This window comes from Trachurus trachurus, assembly GCF_905171665.1.
Source record: "Trachurus trachurus genome assembly, chromosome: 24".
In the NCBI taxonomy this organism is placed as follows: domain Eukaryota; kingdom Metazoa; phylum Chordata; class Actinopteri; order Carangiformes; family Carangidae; genus Trachurus; species Trachurus trachurus.
This window is the reverse complement of record NC_139910.1, coordinates 2882356-2901383: the sequence shown is the minus strand read 5'-3', so window position 1 is coordinate 2901383 and position 19028 is coordinate 2882356. Positions and strand designations below refer to the sequence as shown.

The window sequence follows — 19028 nt, the reverse complement described above, 5'->3', positions numbered from 1 at the left end:
GGACTGTGCTTCTTTGTTTCAGACAGGAAATAAAAAAATGAATGAATTTCCAAAATAAACTGTTTTGATTTGACATTTTTTTTAATTATAAGAAGAAGAAAAAAACGATTTTTAAAAATCTGATTTTTTGAACGTCTCCTGATTGAACATTATGGTGCGTTCAAGTGTCACGGTTTATATCCAAACAGCGCCATGCAGCTTCTCTTCTCCTCAGCTGCAAACACACACACAAAAAAACCCCATAAAAACCTTTTTCTTTTTTCCTTTTTCTTTCTCTTTTCTTTTCTTTCCTCTGCTCAATGAAAACGTTCAAATGTTCAAAGTGAAAATATCATTTATTATTCAAAACTGGAAACAAACAAACAGAAAATCTCTCCCGGGATAAATGTGTGAGTGTGTGTGTGTGAGATTAACGGGTCTCTGATATAAACCTGCAATAATTTAATGAGCTAGATGAAGATGAGGCCTCGTCCTGGTCCTGGTCCTGGTCCTGTCAGGATTTAACAACCGTGTATTTGTTGCAGGGAGAGAATAAAGAGCAGCTTAGGCTTCAGGCTCTGATATAATAAACAGTTTTTTAGTTTTTGCTCAAACCCGCTCAGTCCTCTCTGGTGCGTAAAGGAACCAACAACTTTTACGCACGGAAAAACCCCCCCCCCACAAAACCAGCTCCAATGCTGCTGCTGCTGCGTCTCTCCAGAACAGAACAATCCAACCCGAGGAACAATCCACCCTCCCCCTCCCTCCCCCCGTGTCTCTACTACCACGTCCTCCCGTACAGCAGGTTGTTGGAGCCCATCATAGTGTTGCTGTACTCGATGAGCGCCGCCGCGTCCGCCTGACTCTGCTGCGTCATGTTGATGTTGATGTGTCCGGTGTGGTGGTGGAGGAGGCCGAGCGGCGGCGGGGGGCTGGGGGGGGACAGGGGGGACAGGTCCTCCAGCTCCTCGGTGGAGGAGAGGAGCTGCTGGTTCTGGTTCACCTGGGTCTGGTTCTGGGTCTGGGTCTGCAGCTGGGGGGTCACCACCGTCAGAGCATCCAGATTAGACCCGTCTGAGTCGGTCCGGCAGCTTTTCCCGGTCTTGGAGAGAACTGGAGACTCGGAGGAGGAGGAGGAGCGGCACAGTCCGGTTCCTCCTCCTCCAGTTCCAGTTCCGGTTCCGGTTCTGGTCCCGGTCCCGTCCTGCCCCCCCACCGCCACCGCCACCGTGGCCTTGTCCTTGGCCTGGCGCTTGAGCTTGTAGCGGTGGTTCTGGAACCAGATCTTGACCTGGTTCGGGCTGAGGTGGATGAGTCCGGCCAGGTGCTCGCGCTCCGGAGCGGACAGGTACTTCTGCTGCTTGAAGCGGCGCTCGAGCTCGTACACCTGCGCCTGCGAGAAGAGCACGCGCCGCTTCCTGCGCGGGGCCGAAACCGCCGCCACGTGCAGCGCCGCCGCCACGTGCTGCATGGACTTGGCGGCGCTCGAGTCCATCCCGGTCAGACCGCCCACCATCCCGGAGGGGCCCATGAACCTGGAGACTGAACAAACACCACGGAGATATAACTTTAATATATTATAAATATATTTAATATATATATTTTAAATAAGCCTATTCACATGAATATAATAAAATATTTACTAGTCGAAAAAATAAATGTAAAACACATTTGAGTTTACATCAATCATATTTAACATCAATGTTAATTCAAATACTTGGAGATTAAATCATTTTACCCTAAATTAAAGTTATTTTACAGACATTAAAACAAGTTAAAACGTATGTCCTTCAGAGATAAACTTCTGATTAAAGCCAGAGCGACTTGATTATCAATTATTATAATAATATTTTCGTTCAAAAATGTTTTCAAACTGTCATAGTCTGAAATAAATCTGAGTAGACTTTAGCCTTTCAATTTCTTCATACTGATCTTCAACAATTCAAGTAATTTCCAACTTTCTTCTCGTCAAGGTTGCTTCAGCAGTTTCTTCACTTAATTCAGCATTGTTTGAACAATTTATTCAGCTTTCACACGTTATTTCCTTCAGTAAATGCATTCTCTAGTCTAAGTTTTCATCATTTTCCCACACACACACACACACACACACACTCTAACTGTCTGTTTATTTAACATCAATGTTAATTCAAAGACTTTAAATTTGAGGAGTTGTGGTCACTCCTGGAGATTTAAGAACATTTTACCTTAAATTAAAGTTATTCTACAGACATTAGAACAATTTAAAACTTTGTCCCTCAGAGATAAAAACTTCTGATTAAAGCCACAGCGACTTGATTGTCGATTATAATAATAATCTTTTCCTAAAATTTCTTTCAATTTCTTCATACTGATCTTCAGCAATTCAAGTAATTTCCAACCATTTCATAGTCTTCACAGCAATTTCTTCACTTAACTCAGCATTGTTTGAACAATTTATTCAGCTCATTCAGCTTCCAGCGTTCAGCATTCACGCGTTTTTCCTTTAGTAAATGCATTCTCTAGTATTTTCATCATTTTCCCACACACACACACTCTCTCTAACTATCTTACTTGTCTGGTACCGCGGCTCCGTGTTGCTGTACCAGACCGCTGCTCCTCCTCCTCCTCCTCCTCCTCGCACCGTGTCCTGGTAGGACGGCAGCTCCGCCATGTTGCCGAGGTTCCCGATGTTTCCGATGCCGCCATTGGTGCAGAAGCCGCCGGAGAACTGGTGGGAAACCCCGTGGTGGTGGTGGTGGTGGTGCGGGGGGGGCACGGCGGCGTGGTGGTGGTGGTGGTGGTGATAGGCCGAGGCTGCAGGGGCTGAGGAAGAAGAGTCAAAGTCAAAGATATCTGTATTATTATCCCCTGGGGGCAATTTGTTTTGCAGCAAGAAACAGAAACGAATAACAAAAACAGCCTAAAAAAGACCAAGATAATAAGAAACAAGACGACAATAACAAGGGATAAAAGTTTAAGCAGGTGCAACAATCACTTCATCAAGTCATTCAGGAGTCTAGAGAAGCAGAGTGAACTCCTTGAAGAGACTTTAAGAAAGCCTATCCCTGATGTCTTTTAGAATGTCCTCGTGCTTTTTTTTTGTTGTTGCTAATTTAGCTTTATTTTTTTCTATTTCTTATTTCTATTTTATTTTTATTTTCTATTTTTTACTGTAAGTGCTTTGAGACTTGTTCTTCAGGTGAAAATGCGCTCTATAAATACAGTTTATTATTATAAGAGTAGAAGTAGGCTACAGAACGGGCTTTCTTCTCTTCAAGGTCCTGATATTTATTATAAGGTTCATTTATTAAGGTGATTTTTAAACTCACCCTGCAACTTACTGCATATTTTACTGAGCCCTTGCAGTCGATTTATTATTATTCTTAATGCTGATTGAGCCATAGCTACCAGCAGATTCAAATTCAGATGTATTTCTCTAGCACCATATCATACAGAAGCAGTTCAGAGTGCTTTACACAGAGGGCAACAAATTAAAAGTAAACTGCAATAGATACACACAAGTTCATACACACAAAGGCGTTTAAGGAAATGATTTACGCTTCACAGGGATTAATAAAGTCAACCAACCAACCAACCAAATGCTAAACAGCTAAACAGAAAAGTCACAACGTGGGAGCATTTCTGAGATCGTGTGGTAGATTATTCCACTCTTTAAGATGCTAAAGGCCAAAGCACAGACTCAATAAAACAAGAATCAACGTCCTGATATTTATTATAAAGTTCATTAATTAATAATTAAGGTGATTTTTAGACTCAGGCCTGCAAGTAACCTTACTGCATATTTTAGTGAGTCCTTGCAGTCAATTTATTATTATTATTCTTAATGCTGATTGAGCCATAGCTACCAGCAGATTCAATATAGCACCATATCATGCAGAAGCAGTTCAGAGTGCTTTACATAATAGGATAACATACTAAAAGTAAACAGCAGTAGACACACAGAAGTTCATACACACAAAGACATTTAAGGAAATGCACATACACATGCATCTAAACAGAAAAGTGCCACAGTGGAAATAACTCTTAAGTCCTGGACTTTTCTGTCTTATCCTCAGTCCATCAGTTTTTTGTACACTGCTCAAAAAAATAAAGGGAACACTTAAACAACACATTGTAACTCCAAGTATATCACACCTGTGTGAAATAAATCAAACTAATTTTGATTTACATTGATCATTTCTATGTTATCTTGTTCTCAACACACTCTACTATATATTGAATAACGATTTTAAACTGCAATATTTCATTAATTGAGATCTAAGATGTGTCGTTTAAGTTTTCCCTTAATTTTTTTGAACAGTGTTGCTATTTCTTTTCTACTGACAAATCTAAATCTAAATCAAATAAAGAAAGTACCGTTCTGTGAGGCAGCGGACTGCGGCTGCCGGTAGAGCTGCGGCTCCACGGCGCTGAACCTCCGGTAGCTTCCTCCGCCGCCGCTGCTGCTGCTGCTGCTGTGATGATGAAGATGATGATGATCCTCCATCACGGGGCTCAGGATGTCGGACACTGAGAAGGGAGTGGAGTGTTTGGGGCTCAGGGACATGGTGGTGCGGCCCCCCCGGTGCCCTGTGCTCGGTGTGTGTCCGTCTCGGTGTGTGTGTGACCGGCCTCTCCCTCCCTCCTCCCTCCGGCTTCTGGCTTCAACAAGTCCAGCTGATCGGCGGAGGCAGCGGGAGAAGAAGAGAAGAGGAGCTGCAGTTATCCTCCTCATCCCGCCGGACTCACAGTCCAGCAGGCGGAGGGAGGGAGGGGCGGAGCGACGCGGACACACACACACACACACACAGCAGTCAACAATAGCAGTTTGACATTTCAGAGAGAAGTAGTAGGTTTGGATCTATTTTCTTCTTCCGCTGAAGCTGTAGTTCGGTTCACAAAGTCCCCCCCAAAAAAGTCCAAACTTCTGTCTGTCCCATAATAACATCGTTATTCCTGGTCACTAAGGAGTTAATCAGATTATTAACACTTAATAAATTACATTTCAGAGATAAGTAGTAGGTTTGGACCTATTTTCTTCTTCCGCCGATGCTGTTGTTCGGTTCACAAAGTCTAAAAAAAAGTCCAAACTTCTTATTAGAAAGTGTCCACATCTGTCCCATAATAACATCTTTATACCTGGTCACTAAGGAGTTAATTAGGTTATTAACACTTAATAAACTGTTTAACACATCAGACAGAAAAGATACTTGTTATAAACGGAAGAACTTAAATTTGAAGCGTAAAACACAGCGGACACACACACACACACACACACACACACACACACACACACACACACACACACAGCAGTCAACAATGGGAGTTTGACATTTCAGAGATAAGTAGTCGGTTTGGACCTATTTTCTTCTTCCGCCGATGCTGTTGTTCGGTTCTTCTTATTAGAAAGTGTGCACATGTCCCACAATAACATCTTTATACCTGGTCACTAAGGAGTTAATTAGATTATTAACACTTAATAAATGATTAATAAACTGTTTATAACACATCAGAGTGAAAAGAAACTTGTTGTAAACGGAAGAACTTTGAAGTGCACACATTTATTAATGAGTTTAGATAGCTACTGTTGTTGATTTATTAATGTTTTATTCTTTATAATAAAAAGTTATTTTACTACTAGAATCACTTCTCACTTCTCAAAGTGTCCACATCTGTCTGCACATACCTGGTCACTAAGGAGTTAATTAGGTTATTAACACTTAATAAATAGGGTTTAATGATTAATAAACTGTTTATATCACATCAGAGAGAAAAGAAACTTGTTATACACGGAAGCAGAACTTAAAGCAGAAGTAAGTGATATATTTGTGTTAATATAAGTCTTAAATAGTTATATCTTCCGACAGCAATCACTTACATAGAGTGTTTGGACTGAAACACGGGTCTGTCAGTCACTCTGCTCTGCTCTGAGCCGAGGAGAAAACATTTATCGTATCCTACAGTTTTTATCCAATGAGGAGAGAGAACGGCATGCAGGGCTGTGTGTGCAGCCAAGGAACGCCGTGAATGTGGTGACGTAGGGACGAGGACTGTTATGGTGCGTTCAAGGAAACTCGTAACTCGTGTTTTTCCGACCTGTGAAGTGGTACCAGTTCGATCTGGTGCGAGTTCACGGGTCAGAAGTTACGAGTGGCCGTTATAGTGACTTTCACAGGTAAAACAGGTCGGAAAAACACGAGTGGGTTGCCTGGAACGCTACAAAGTCGTAAGTTGTGACTTGAAGCTGTAATTTACGGTTTCAAAAGCCTGCCTGGAACGCAGCATTAGCGAAAACGACCGGACCACTCACTTCTGCTTTAACTATGAAATGTAATGAGTTTAGCTACTTATTGATGTATTAATACATGATTCATTCTTTATAATAAAAAGGTTATTTTACTAGAATTAATATAGAATCAATAATAAGCAGTGAACAATAATAATAACTTTAATATTATTACGTGTCACCAACTGAAATAATGAGAGAAGTATTGATCATTTCTTTAATACAAGGTTCACATCGAAAACTTCACTAACTTGCTGCTGTCAGATCTCTAATTACTTATCGATCACTTATCGGCTGATTGGTGACATTACAGAACTTTTTTTTATTTTTTGAAACTCTGAACTTGGGAGTCTCTTTTTTTATTTGTTTATTTGTTTTTACTCTAATTTGGAGTTTCTCACGCGCAGGTTTATTAACTTAAATGTGTCGTCGTGTTTCAGCGCGTGCAGCTTCATTTCCAGATGTTTGTAAACCGCAGCTTCACACTCGGATCGATGTGTTTTTTTTAATTCTGATGAAGTTGAAGCAGCTTTTTGTTTTTTGTTTTTTCTACAGAAACTTTTTTTAAAGTTACATTTCTACACTTTTTTAAATAGTTTAAATTTCACATCAACAAATTAACGTCACGCGTTTTGTTTCGTTCTGTTTATTTTTAATCAGGAGAATTAAGTTCACATATTAGAACAAAATCAAACAGAATAAATTGGCTGAAAATAAAAAAGCTACTAAAGTTGTTAATTCATATAATAATTATCTGTCAAATCACCCGAAGTTATAGTGTTAAATATGTATTCATTATAAAGTGAATTAAATGTGACGACGCACTGATGGGCCTATAATTAATTTTATTAGCTACAGACGTTAATCTAATGTTTAATTTATCATCATCTACTATTATTATAAGATTTGTATTATGTTTTTATCTGCAACTATTCATTTAAACCTGTGACTAAACAGAAATATTAATAATTCACAGCAGAGTTCAGAGTTTTATTGTAGATTTCTCACTTTTTTGAGTCTCATCACTTCAGTTAATCATCAATAATCCACATTTAAACCTGCAGCGGCTCAGTTCAGTTGAGTCCGAGCAGCCAATCACCTGCTGACCTGCAGCATCACGTCACTTCACGTCTTCTCTTCTAGTTTTTTTCCGGCGGCGGAGTTAAAAACGCGGCTCCGCGGTGAAGCGACCGAGCAGCCTCAGCTCAGCAGCCGGGACCGGGACCAGACCGGGACCGGGAGGCAGGAGGAGCTGAAGATGTTTCCAGATGTTTGGAGCTGCAGAAACATCTGGATGTGGATGTGACAGAGAGTTGGTATGTGGTATCAGATCAGACCTGCACGGAGGAGGAAACAGAGACTTTACTGTTATTTATCCGGTTTATTAACGCTTTATTACAGGGAGTTGGTGCTGCTTTGATCCTTAGTTCAGTTTATTTAATCTTTATTTTCCTGGAGGTTTTCATCTATTAATCCTGCATTATCACATCAACATGTTTATACTCTCTTGTTCCTGTGTCTCATAACCTGTAATTAGTTCATCAAACAGTTTAAATATAAACTAAACCTTCACAATACAACACCATTAGTTTTATTGATCTTCAAATCTGTTTCTATCTCATGTTAATTTCTTGGAGCTACAGAGCCATTAATTACAGACTAATTAATGTGATTCTGTTTATATTAATGTTCATTTACAGAGTTAAACTGCAGTTTTACTGACTCTCCCATATTAGAATTATATTTTTATTTAGAGGTATTGTAGTTTCTGACCTGTTAGTCCTCTGTTTTATTTTATTCATTGATCTATTTTGATTTAACTGCATGAGATTTTTTATTAAGCAGCTGATTCCAGAGCTCCTGGTCCTGGTCCTCCGTCAGATATCTGAGCTCCTCTCCAGGTCTGTATGAAGTCGTTCGTCTCTTCTCTGTGTCCTCTCAGTTTTTCACTTGTAAACGTGATGAATTCAGCTGAAAAACAGAAAATAGAAAACTCTCCAGACAAAGACACTTCTTCTTTTTCTCTTTTCTCTCCTCTCAGGGAAACATCGGAGTCTCTTCATCTCCATCAGCGTGGAGGTGAGTGAACCTTCGTCTTCCTCCTGGTTCCTCTAATAATAATAATAATATGAGAAAGATTCTTCCTGCGACTCGGAGGGAAAAACCAGTTCCTCCTTTATGTTTCTCGGTGTGTGTGTGTGTGTGTGTGTTGTGTTTTCAGCAGCAGCAGGGTCCTTGACCTCCCACAGTTTCCTCAATAAGACACTTTACAGCAGCTCAGACTCCATCAAACCTGTCGACGAGTTCATTTACTGATCAACCAGCAGGAAAATAACAAGTCAATTGTCGAAACATGAGAGGATTTTTTACTCCGACGTCTCAGCATCGAAGGGAAAATACAAAAACCAAAAAACAGACCGAGTTTAACTTGATTTAAAGACCTGGGAACTGGACGTAGGCTACCTGAAGCTCTGGGTTTTTCTGTGGTTGGATGGACAATAACAAAAAAAAATCTGCTGAACTGAGTTTTCCTACAGTGGCTGTGGACTGTGAAGGGCCCTCGAGCCTCGGGGCCCCGTCCGTCTGACCGGTCGGTGGCTCCTCCTTTGTTCTTCTTAATGCTCCACTGATGAAAACTCAGATTCCCGAATCAGCTCAGGAAATGTTTATTATCGCACATGCGAAACTAGAAACAAAAAACAAAAAACAAAAAAAAGCAAATGAAAGTAACAAAGAAATTAAAAGCAAAACAACTCTTGTCCTGATGGTAAAATACGGCGGCCATGACAGGTCAACTAACTGCAGCTTCACAAAACAACTTCAACAGTTGGACGGAAAAAAACACAACTCCCAACACAACAGGAAGTGTTTCTGGAGGACACAATAAAGAGCCGGACCAGGCTGAAGGCTAATGCTAAGCTAATCCTCACTTTACTGTGACCGGTCCCTCACTTTATTGTGACTGGTCCTTTACTTTATTGTGACCAGTCCTTCACTTTATCGCGACTGGTCGCTCACTTTGTTGTGACTGGGCCCTCACTTTATTGTGACTGGGCCCTCACTTTGTTGTGACCGGTCCCTCACTTTATCGTGACCGGTCCCTCACTTTATCGTGACCGGTCCCTCGCTTTATTGTGACCGGTCCCTCGCTTTATCGTGACCGGTCCCTCGCTTTATCGTGTCCCCAGATTGGTCCCTCACTTAATTGTGACTGGTCCCTCACTTTATTGTGACCGGTCCCTCACTTTATCGTGACCGGTCCCTCGCTTTATCGTGTCCCCAGATTGGTCCCTCACTTTATTGTGACTGGTCCCTCACTTTATTGTGACTGGTCCCTCACTTTATTGTGACCGGTCCCTCGCTTTATTGTGACTGGTCCTTTACTTTATTGTGACTGGTCCCTCACTTTATTGTGACTGGTCCCTCACTTTATTGTGACCGGTCCCTCGCTTTATTGTGACTGCTCCTTTACTTTATTGTGACTGGTCCCTCACTTTATTGTGACTGGTCCCTCACTTTATTGTGACTGGTCCCTCACTTTATTGTGACTGGTCCTTTACTTTATTGTGACTGGTCCCTCGCTTTATTGTGACTGGTCATTCACTTTATCGTGACTGGTCCCTCACTTTATTGTGACTGGTCCCTCTCTTTATTGTGACTGGTCCTTTTTACTTTATTGTGACTGGTCCCTCGCTTTATTGTGACCGGTCCCTCACTTTATTGTGACTGGTCCTTTTTACTTTATTGTGACTGGTCCCTCACTTTATTGTGACTGGTCCTTTTTACTTTATTGTGACCGGTCCCTCGCTTTATTGTGACTGGTCCTTTTTACTTTATTGTGACTGGTCCCTCACTTTATTGTGACTGGTCCCTCGATTTATTGTGACCGGTCCCTGGCTTTATTGACCGGTCCCTCGCTTTATTGTGACCGGTCCCTCGCTTTATTGACCGGTCCCTCGCTTTATTGTGACCGGTCCCTCACTTTATTGTGTCCGGTCCCTTACTTTATTGTGACTGGTCCCTCGCTTTATTGTGACTGGTCCCTCGCTTTATTGTGACCGGTCCCTCACTTTATTGATACTGGTCCCTCACTTTATTGTGTCTGGTCCCTCACTTTATTGTGTCTGGTCCCTCACTTTATTGTGACCGGTCCCTCGCTTTATTGACTGGTCCCTCACTTTATTGTGTCCGGTCCCTCACTTTATTGATACTGGTCCCTCACTTTATTGTGTCTGGTCCCTCACTTTATTGTGTCTGGTCCCTCGCTTTATTGTGACCGGTCCCTCGCTTTATTGACTGGTCCCTCACTTTATTGTGTCCGGTCCCTCACTTTATTGTGACTGGTCCCTCACTTCATTGTGACTGGTCCTTTACTTTATCGTGTCTGATCCCTCACTTTATTGTGACCGGTCCCTCGATTTATTGTGACCGGTCCCTCGCTTTATTGTGACTGGTCCTTTACTTTATTGTGACCGGTCCCTCGATTTATTGTGACTGGTCCTTTACTTTATTGTGATTGGTCCTTCACTTTATTGTGACCGGTCCTTCGCTTTATTGTGACTGGTCCCTCACTTTATTGTGTCCCCAGAAACACTTCCTGTTGAGTAGATGAAGTTAACTTGTATTGTACTGAGCCGCCATATTGTTGTCTTCATTAACAATAGGCTGCAATGAATCATGGGAAGTCTTGAGCTGTGGGGTTAGGTGTTCGGTCAGGTGATCGTCTCAGCAGGTCAAAGGTCGCAGTTGTCTTCACCTTTTGTTCCCACAATGCATTGCAGCTTTTAAATAAGGGGGTCGTGGTGCCTTCACTGACACTTGTTAGCAATTAAAGGGACAACGAGGAGTTTCTATTTGGTTATAAAAAAGTCTCATATTAATGTGGATGAATCTACGTTACCACTTGTTAATGGTCCATTTTTGATAAATATATGGTTTTGTCTCTATGGTTATTTTGTTATTATTAGTGGTGGCGGAAATGCTGGGCGAGCCGACCAGCGTTTCTTTACTTTCGGTCTTGCAACGAGTCATGAGAATAACGCCGCCGAATCTCCGTTTATGGTCGGAACTACGACGGTATGTGATCGTCTTCCAACCTCTGACTTTAATTCTTGATGAATGAAAACATGAGTCTGTCTTGCACCGGTCAAAGAATTTCACGGTGCGGAGGCTCATAAATGTAGTGTGGAAACACTTCGCTTTTCCAAAACTCCTCATTGTGCCTTTAACAGAAGTGTTCTCATCTCTAATTAAACACTTATTGTAATAAAAGAAGAAATCTGTAGATTTAAACGTTGACATGTTTGTCAGTGAGCTCCAGGATGTTTCACTTTTTTTTTTTTTTTAGCTGCATAATTAGCCACATGAAGCTAATGCACTATGTCTATTTATTTGTTATTTCTTCTTTCTCCAGCACCAGTTTCTCTTTGTTTTTGTGTTTTTATTCTGATTTTTAATTGGAGGAAGCTTAACGAGCCAAAATGAAACGTTATTGATCAAAGCTTCGGTTTCCAATATGCACAGTTTCTGTCTTTTTCCCCCAGATGAAGCCGAGTCAAAGCACCTGTTGGTCTGAGACGCTGGCTCACTACTACAACCTCTATTTGTCTGTATCTTTTCTCTCCCTCCCTCCCTCTTCCCTCCCTTTTCCCTCCCTCCTCATCGTTTCCTTTCATTTGGCCTCTGCAGACTCGGCTGCTCCGTCCTTCCGTCTCCCCCTCAGTTTAATCCTCGGCTCTCTGGAGGAGCATTAGGCCAAGCAGCTGGGGCCCTGAACGCCTCTTCAGAAAAAAGGCAGACCACTCCAACCAGGAGGGAGGAGGGGGAGGAGACGTCCAGACCACCTGGCCCCCGAGAAGCAGAAACATCCACCGACCTATAACGCCACATGGAGGGAGGAGGGGTGATGATGCTCTCTCTGGGAACCTTTCTCTTTCTTTTTTTTTACTTGCCTGAAATAAAATAAAATAAAATAAAAAATCTAATATCATTCTGTTTTTTATCATTCTGATTAATAATTATTGATCAGTAGCCTACAGTTGAAGTTGAGCAACTCAGAGAGAAAGTCGAGAATCTGATCAACTTGTTAATGATCTGATTCTGGATTTTACAGGTGTTCAGAATTTATTTAAAGTTTTTTTTATATAAATTTAAAGGGATAGTTCACCCAAAATTCAAATTGTCTCGGCGTAGCAGTGCATGTCCATATAACGCTTGCAAATGGATACCACTTTTCTTCGTAATGTCCATCTTGCATTGAAGCCCCGAAATGTGAAATTGTTCCGAAAAAAATTAAGTGAGTCTATATTTCAAGCCTGTTTGTAGCGGAAGCTTCTCGAAGCTCCTCTTCCTGGTCCGTCCAAATCTTGTGCGATTTGCGCCGTCGTCAGTGCGATTACTGACACCGGAGCAGCATGGAGGTATTTGGATGTTTTTTGGTGTGTCTTTTTGTTACGAAGACAGTTGGTATCCATTTGCAACCGTTATTAGTCTACTTGCCAAAAATGAATACCCGGAAATGTTGAGTACCCCAAAGTTTTATGTTAGAAATATATAGTATGGGTCCCCAGTATTCAGAAACTGCCGGATGCTAACTTATATATATTGGACAATTAGCACAATTGACATAATTAGCATAAATTAGCATAGTTGCCTATATGGGCAATATTTCAGCAAAATTGACTTGGCTGATCTGGGCAATATTGGAGTGGTTTTAGGGGTTATTGATGATGCTGAATCCATTTCTGACATTTTCAAAATTCAAAATGGCTGTCTAAACCGGAAGGGACCAGATTGAAATCCATCAAAATCGGCCCACTGGCGGTTTAAATCTGGTCACTACCGGTTTAGACAGCCATTTTGGATTAAAAATCAGAGGGGAGAGAGAGGGAGGAGGGGGAGGAGACGTCCAGACCACCTGGCCCCCAAGGAGCAGAAACATCCACCGACCTAGAACGCCACATGGAGGGAGGAGGGGTGATGCTCTCTCTGGGAACCTTTCTCTTTCTTTTTTTTACTTTAAAAAAAATCTAATATCATTCTGTTTTTTCTTCCCTTCAAAATAAAACTATGATTTACAGGTTTTCAGAGTTGATTTAAAGTTGTTTTTATAAATTTAAATAAATAAATATTTGTTTTAAAATGAGACAATATTGATCTGATTGATTCATTTTATATAAGACAGAAAAAAATGACATTAAAACACAGAACATTAATCCGCTCCCGTCCAAATTAATTAAACACATCTTCCATGAGTTTGTTATGAATCTACGGTGGCCCCGAGGGGTCAAATCGATCACTCAAATTCAATAAAAAAATCAGATTTACATGGCAGTTTTAACTTCATAACGTCTTTCAACAATAGAAACACGTTCGTGTAGGCAAGACGAAGGAGACAGAGTCGATGTTAAAGGGATACGCCAACATTTTTTTAAACGTGTCTTGCCTCACTCCCAAGTCCATGACCAGCAGATAGACACCATCCTTTCGACTGTGCGTGCAGTAACGAGGGAGATAGAGCCGTATCGCCCGTAATTAGCTTAGCTCAAACACTGGAAGTGTATGGGTAGTGTTAGCCTGCCTCCACCTAAAGTCGCTAATTAGATTAGCTCAAACACTGGAAGTGTATGGGTAGTGTTAGCCTGCCTCCAACCTAAAGTCGCTAATTAGCTTAGCTCAAACACTGGAAGTGTATGGGTAGTGTTAGCCTGCCTCCACCTAAAGTCTTCAGAGAAACTCTTCAGCAACTCTAAACGGAAACCGGCGGGCCGATCTTCGTCTCAGAGCTGACAAAACTCTCCGGTAAGGCATCTTGAGCGGTCAAATGCCGCTAACGGGACGAGATCGGTCAAAACGGAGGGTTCAAGCAAAGACGGTTTATTTTGGTTCAAGCTAGCTACATCGAGGGTAGGTTAGCTTCCTATTTCAAAGTAAAAGCACAAATTCTATCGTCATGGTTTTCTGTATGTAAAGGGCAACGGGTGTTTTATTTTGTGAAAGTAACCAGAAGTGCGTTGGTCACAACGGCTAGCTTGAGTAGCGCCGAATTCGTCCGAACAAAATAGTAAACAGCTGGTATTTAGTAGACAAATTAACGACACACTGCTGATCTAAACGGCTACTTTCACTAAACATGTTTGAAATGTTGATAAAGTGATATATTTACAGAGTTTAGAGCTAAAATGAAATCAGCTTCTGACTTTAGGTAGGAGGCAGGCTAACACTACCCATACACTTCCAGTGTTTGAGCTAAGCTAATTACGGGTGATACGGCTCTATCTCCCTTGTTACTGCACGCACAGTCGAAAGGATGGAGTCTATCTGCTGGTCATGGACTCGGGAGTGAGGCAAGACATGAAAAAAAAATGTTGCCATATCCCTTTAATAAAGTTTAGTTTAAAAACAAGACACTGAACCAGTAAACAATTTAAAGCAGATATCAGTGGAATGTTTTTGTTAATATAAGTCCTAAATAGTCCTATTTTCCGTCAGCAATCACTTACATGAAGTATTTCAGCCTAAACACGAGTCTCTCCGTCACTCTGCTCTGCTGTAACCCGAGGAGAAAATTTTCCTTGTGGGATACAAGTGTTATCCAATGAGGAGAGAGAACGGCATGAAGGGCTGTGTGTGCAGCCAAGGGATGCGCGTGAATGTGGTGACGTAGCACGAGGACCAATTGATGCCTGACAAGGGCGGGGGCTGCTAACTCATGGTGCGTTCAAAGAAACTCGTACTTTGTGTTTTTCCTTCCTGTGAAGTCATACCAGTTCGATCTGGTACGAGTTCACGGGTCGGAAGTTACGAGTGGCCGTTATAGGGAACTTTCACAGACAACAGGATGGTAAAAACACGAGCTACGGGTTACCTGGAACGCTACCAAGTCGTAGTTGTGACTTGAAGCTGTAACTTACGGTTTCAAAAGCCTGCCTTGAACGCAGCATTAGCCGAAACGGCCGTGAAGCTGATATCTGCTTTAAAGAATAACTTTTTCACAGCTTGTACGTCATGTTTATTCTCCTCTTCCACTCACAGGAAGTAGAAACAAACAGATTTTGTGCTGCAGAGTTTCCATTTAGTTGTTTTTATTAGATAATATCTAGAACGTTTGCACCTGTACAGAGAAAAACAGGAAATGTTATTTTTTTCCTTCAGAGGTTTTTTCTTCTTCTTCTCGCATCAAGGTCGCTCGTGTTCACACGGCAACAAAGCGGCTGCGTTGACCTGGTTACAGTGAGCGCGGGGGAAAGGTCAAAAGGTCGCGCGTCCACAAGTGTTCTTCAGAAATCAGAGAGAGAGAAGGTCAGAGGTCGAGGCGCCGAGAAGCATTAAGAAACATGAGAAACATGGAAAACACACACACACATGTCCTCTGTGTGTGTGTGTGTGATGCTGAGCTCCACGGCGCCATCATGGGGTCGGTGTGTGTTTCACTGTTTAATCTGAGCTGATTATTCACTCATCAAATACACAATCCAACAACTCCACAACGCTCTAGTAGTGGACAAGTTGTGAGCTGCACATTCACCACGCTATGAGATAATAACACAACGTTACCACACAGAGTTGTTTTAGAGGGAAATTCAGAGACTTCTTGATGAAAAACTGTCCCTGAAGGCAACGTGCATCAGCGGTTTTGCATGAATTTCCCTCTAAAACAACTCTGTGTGGTAACGTTGTGTTATTATCTCATAGCGTGGTGAATGTGCAGGTCACAACTTGTCCACCAGAGCGTTGTGGAGTTGTTGGATTGTGTATTTGATGAGTTTGATGAGGGAAACCAAGAAATCCCATAATGAGCCTCCGTAGCGTAGCTCTGAGCAGCTCACGGCTCTGCTCCGCCGTTCTAAAAACAGCTTGCACCGACAATTAAAGGTAACGAACCTACTGCTATGACTATAGGGATTATGGCAATGGGCCAATTTGCCAAAATGTTGAACTATCCCTTTAATTTGAAGGAGCTGTACTGACAGTATTGCAAATATGATTAGCCTAATAGTGATGATAAAAAATCAGAAAAGGAAATATATTCAACATTAAAATCAAAAATAGGTCAACTGATCAGATGAAACTAGTTCAACACATCACATCCCACAGGTTTATTGATTACGTATTGATTGATTGATCACTAAGACAGAGTTCATCTGAGGTCTGGAGTTAAACATAAACTTTTGATGTTTTAGCTGAATTTGTTCTAACCGGCTGCTTCACTGGTCCGTCTCCATGACAACAGGTGGAGACAGCAGCTCTGTGATTGGTCCTCACGTCCCGTCACACACCTGACCCCTAGCTGAGTGTCTGTTTCCAGCAGCGACCACTGATTATTGGTTATTGATCACAGTCTCACTCTGTCCCAACACATTGTTATCTGGTCATTTCAGATAAGTGTTTCTTTGTCTTATTGGATCAGTTTTAATCAATATCAACGTAGTTTTCATGTTTAAACGTCGTTTCAGCTTCACAGCTCGTTACTCCTCACTACTACAGCTGTGTGTGTGTGTGTGTGTGTGTGTGTGTGTGTGTGTGTGTGTGTGTGTGTGTGTGTGTGTGTGTGTGTGTGTGTGTGTGTGTGTGTGTGTAACACCAAGTTTTGATCAGGCTTCTGCTGCCCCCTGCTGGCTGCACCAGGTCTCACATTTAGAAACTTACAATAAAACCTTCTGAACTGAATTGGTGAAAATAGATGCACAAATAAAGAAACAGAGCTGACACATAACAATAACAGTCTTAAATCATTAAATGAAAGCAGTTCCACCGGAAATAAAATGAGAGGAAAAGGTCAAATATGTCACATTTAATTAGTAAACAATATTTAATAGTTAAAACACACACACTTGTTTGTAATGCTATCTTTGTGAGGACACTCATTGACATAATGTATTCCCTTTAGCCCCTATAACACTATAACCTTAACCATCCAAAACAAATGCCTAACCTTAACCATTATAACTTAAAACTAATTATAACAACTATAAAGGGTTAAAAAGCCCTGGGAAGGCGTCTGAGAAAGTGATAACGGGCCAAAATGTCCTCACAGTCCCAACATGTCCTCACTGTGTTGGTTTAAAACTCAAACTGGTCCTCACATGTACACACACACACACACACACACACACACACACACACACACACACACACACACACACACACACACACACACACACACACACTCCTCCTGCTCCTTTAATAAAAGCAGCAGGTGACACATTATCACTGTGTCAAAGCTCTGACATCATCATCCCTCTGAGATGAGTTGACCTCTGACCCCCCCAACCCAAAACACACACACACACACACACACACACACACACACACACACACACTGTAAATGTGTTTTGAATGAAGTCGTGTGAACGTGATGAAACTAAACTGAACCAACACGTTCAACCTGCTGATCCAGATGTTCACACATGTTTAGATGTTTCCAGATGTTCGCTGACCGACCACATTAAACCGCTGCAGCTTTATAAATCTGTTTAAATCCTTTTAAATATAAGAAATAAATTCAGTTTTCCTGTTATTTTTATTATTAATTTAACTATTGAACCTTCAGATGAGATTCATTTCACTTCCTGTTTCCAGAGTTTAGGAACCTGCTGCTGATGCATCTCTACCTGTTTCTATCCGATCAATATATAATCTATATTCAGCCTATAGAGTAAAATATAATTCAAACACCAGAGACTTTAAGGTCAATTATAATCATTATAATGGTCAGAAAATGACAAACACGTCGTTACCGGATGATTTCTAATCACTTTTTAGCCTTAAGACTCTTTTTAAGTTTAATTTAAATAGTTTAAGACTCAGTTATGACTGAAATATGATTTATAATAATTAATTATATTATTAAAATCTCTAATAAACAGTTGGCTGAAGTTCGTTAAAAAACTGTGCAGCAGTTTGACAGAATAAAACATGTATGTATGTATGTATGTATACATCGATCCTGTCTGAGCCTAAAGATCAATAACTCCACGTGAACGTGTGAAATGACGTCATAAATATCCAGTTTATTACAAAACAACTCACAACTCCACGTTTAATAAATAGATTTATAAAACACAGCGCGGGAAAAGTGACTGCAGCCAAACAAACAAAGTAAACAAACAAATTAACAATCAATCATTTGGTTCGATCAGTTGATCAGTTCAGTCTCTCTGTGCAGCGTCAGGCAGAAAAACATGAAACAACAAAATCTGCAGAAAAAATATTTGAATGTAAAAACTGAAGCGGAAACAGCAGCAGATTTTCAGATTAAAATGAAAAAGAAAAATGTTTTGACATTTAGATTTTTCTCACGTGCTCGAGTTTAAAACCCTCCTGTCGTCCTTCTGTTCCCTTCCTTCATCCTTCTTTCCTTCATTCCTTCCCTTCTCTCTTCCTTCCTTCCTTCCTTCTTTCCTTCCCTTCTCTCTTCCTTCCTTCCGCAATCCTTTTTCCTTTCCATCCTTCCTTCCTTCTTTTGATCCAACTGACCCTTCCTCCATCTTTCTTTCCTTCCTTCTTTCCACAATCCCACCCTCCCTCCCTCCCTTCCTTCCTTCCTTCCATCTGTTACCTCCATCCTTCTATCTTTCCTTCCTTTTTTCCCCTTCCTCATCCTTCCTTCCTTCACCCAGGTGACAACAGGAGGTTTTGATTCTGTTTCAGGAAAAAAGAAAAGTAGTGACTCCTGGACCGAAGCAGGAACTCTCTCTCTCTCTCTCGGTTATTGATCGTTTGTCGGTCGATGGATCGATCACACCGGGACTCGATCCGGGACTCGATCCTGGTCCCGGTGGCT

The 19028-nt window shown here is 41.4% G+C and overlaps 1 protein-coding gene across 1 annotated transcript; it reads right to left on the bottom strand.

Annotated features, from left to right (window-relative positions):
- Positions 1 to 760: 760 nt before the first annotated feature.
- On the bottom strand, positions 761 to 4525 carry nkx2.4b (NK2 homeobox 4b; the record flags this gene model as incomplete). The annotated part of the gene is made up of 4 exons (XM_084000183.1): positions 761 to 943; positions 1025 to 1521; positions 2530 to 2772; positions 4453 to 4525. The coding sequence occupies 4 exons, from the start codon at positions 4523 to 4525 to the stop codon at positions 761 to 763; spliced, it is 996 nt and encodes a 331-aa protein (XP_083856309.1).
- Positions 4526 to 19028: the final 14503 nt, after the last annotated feature.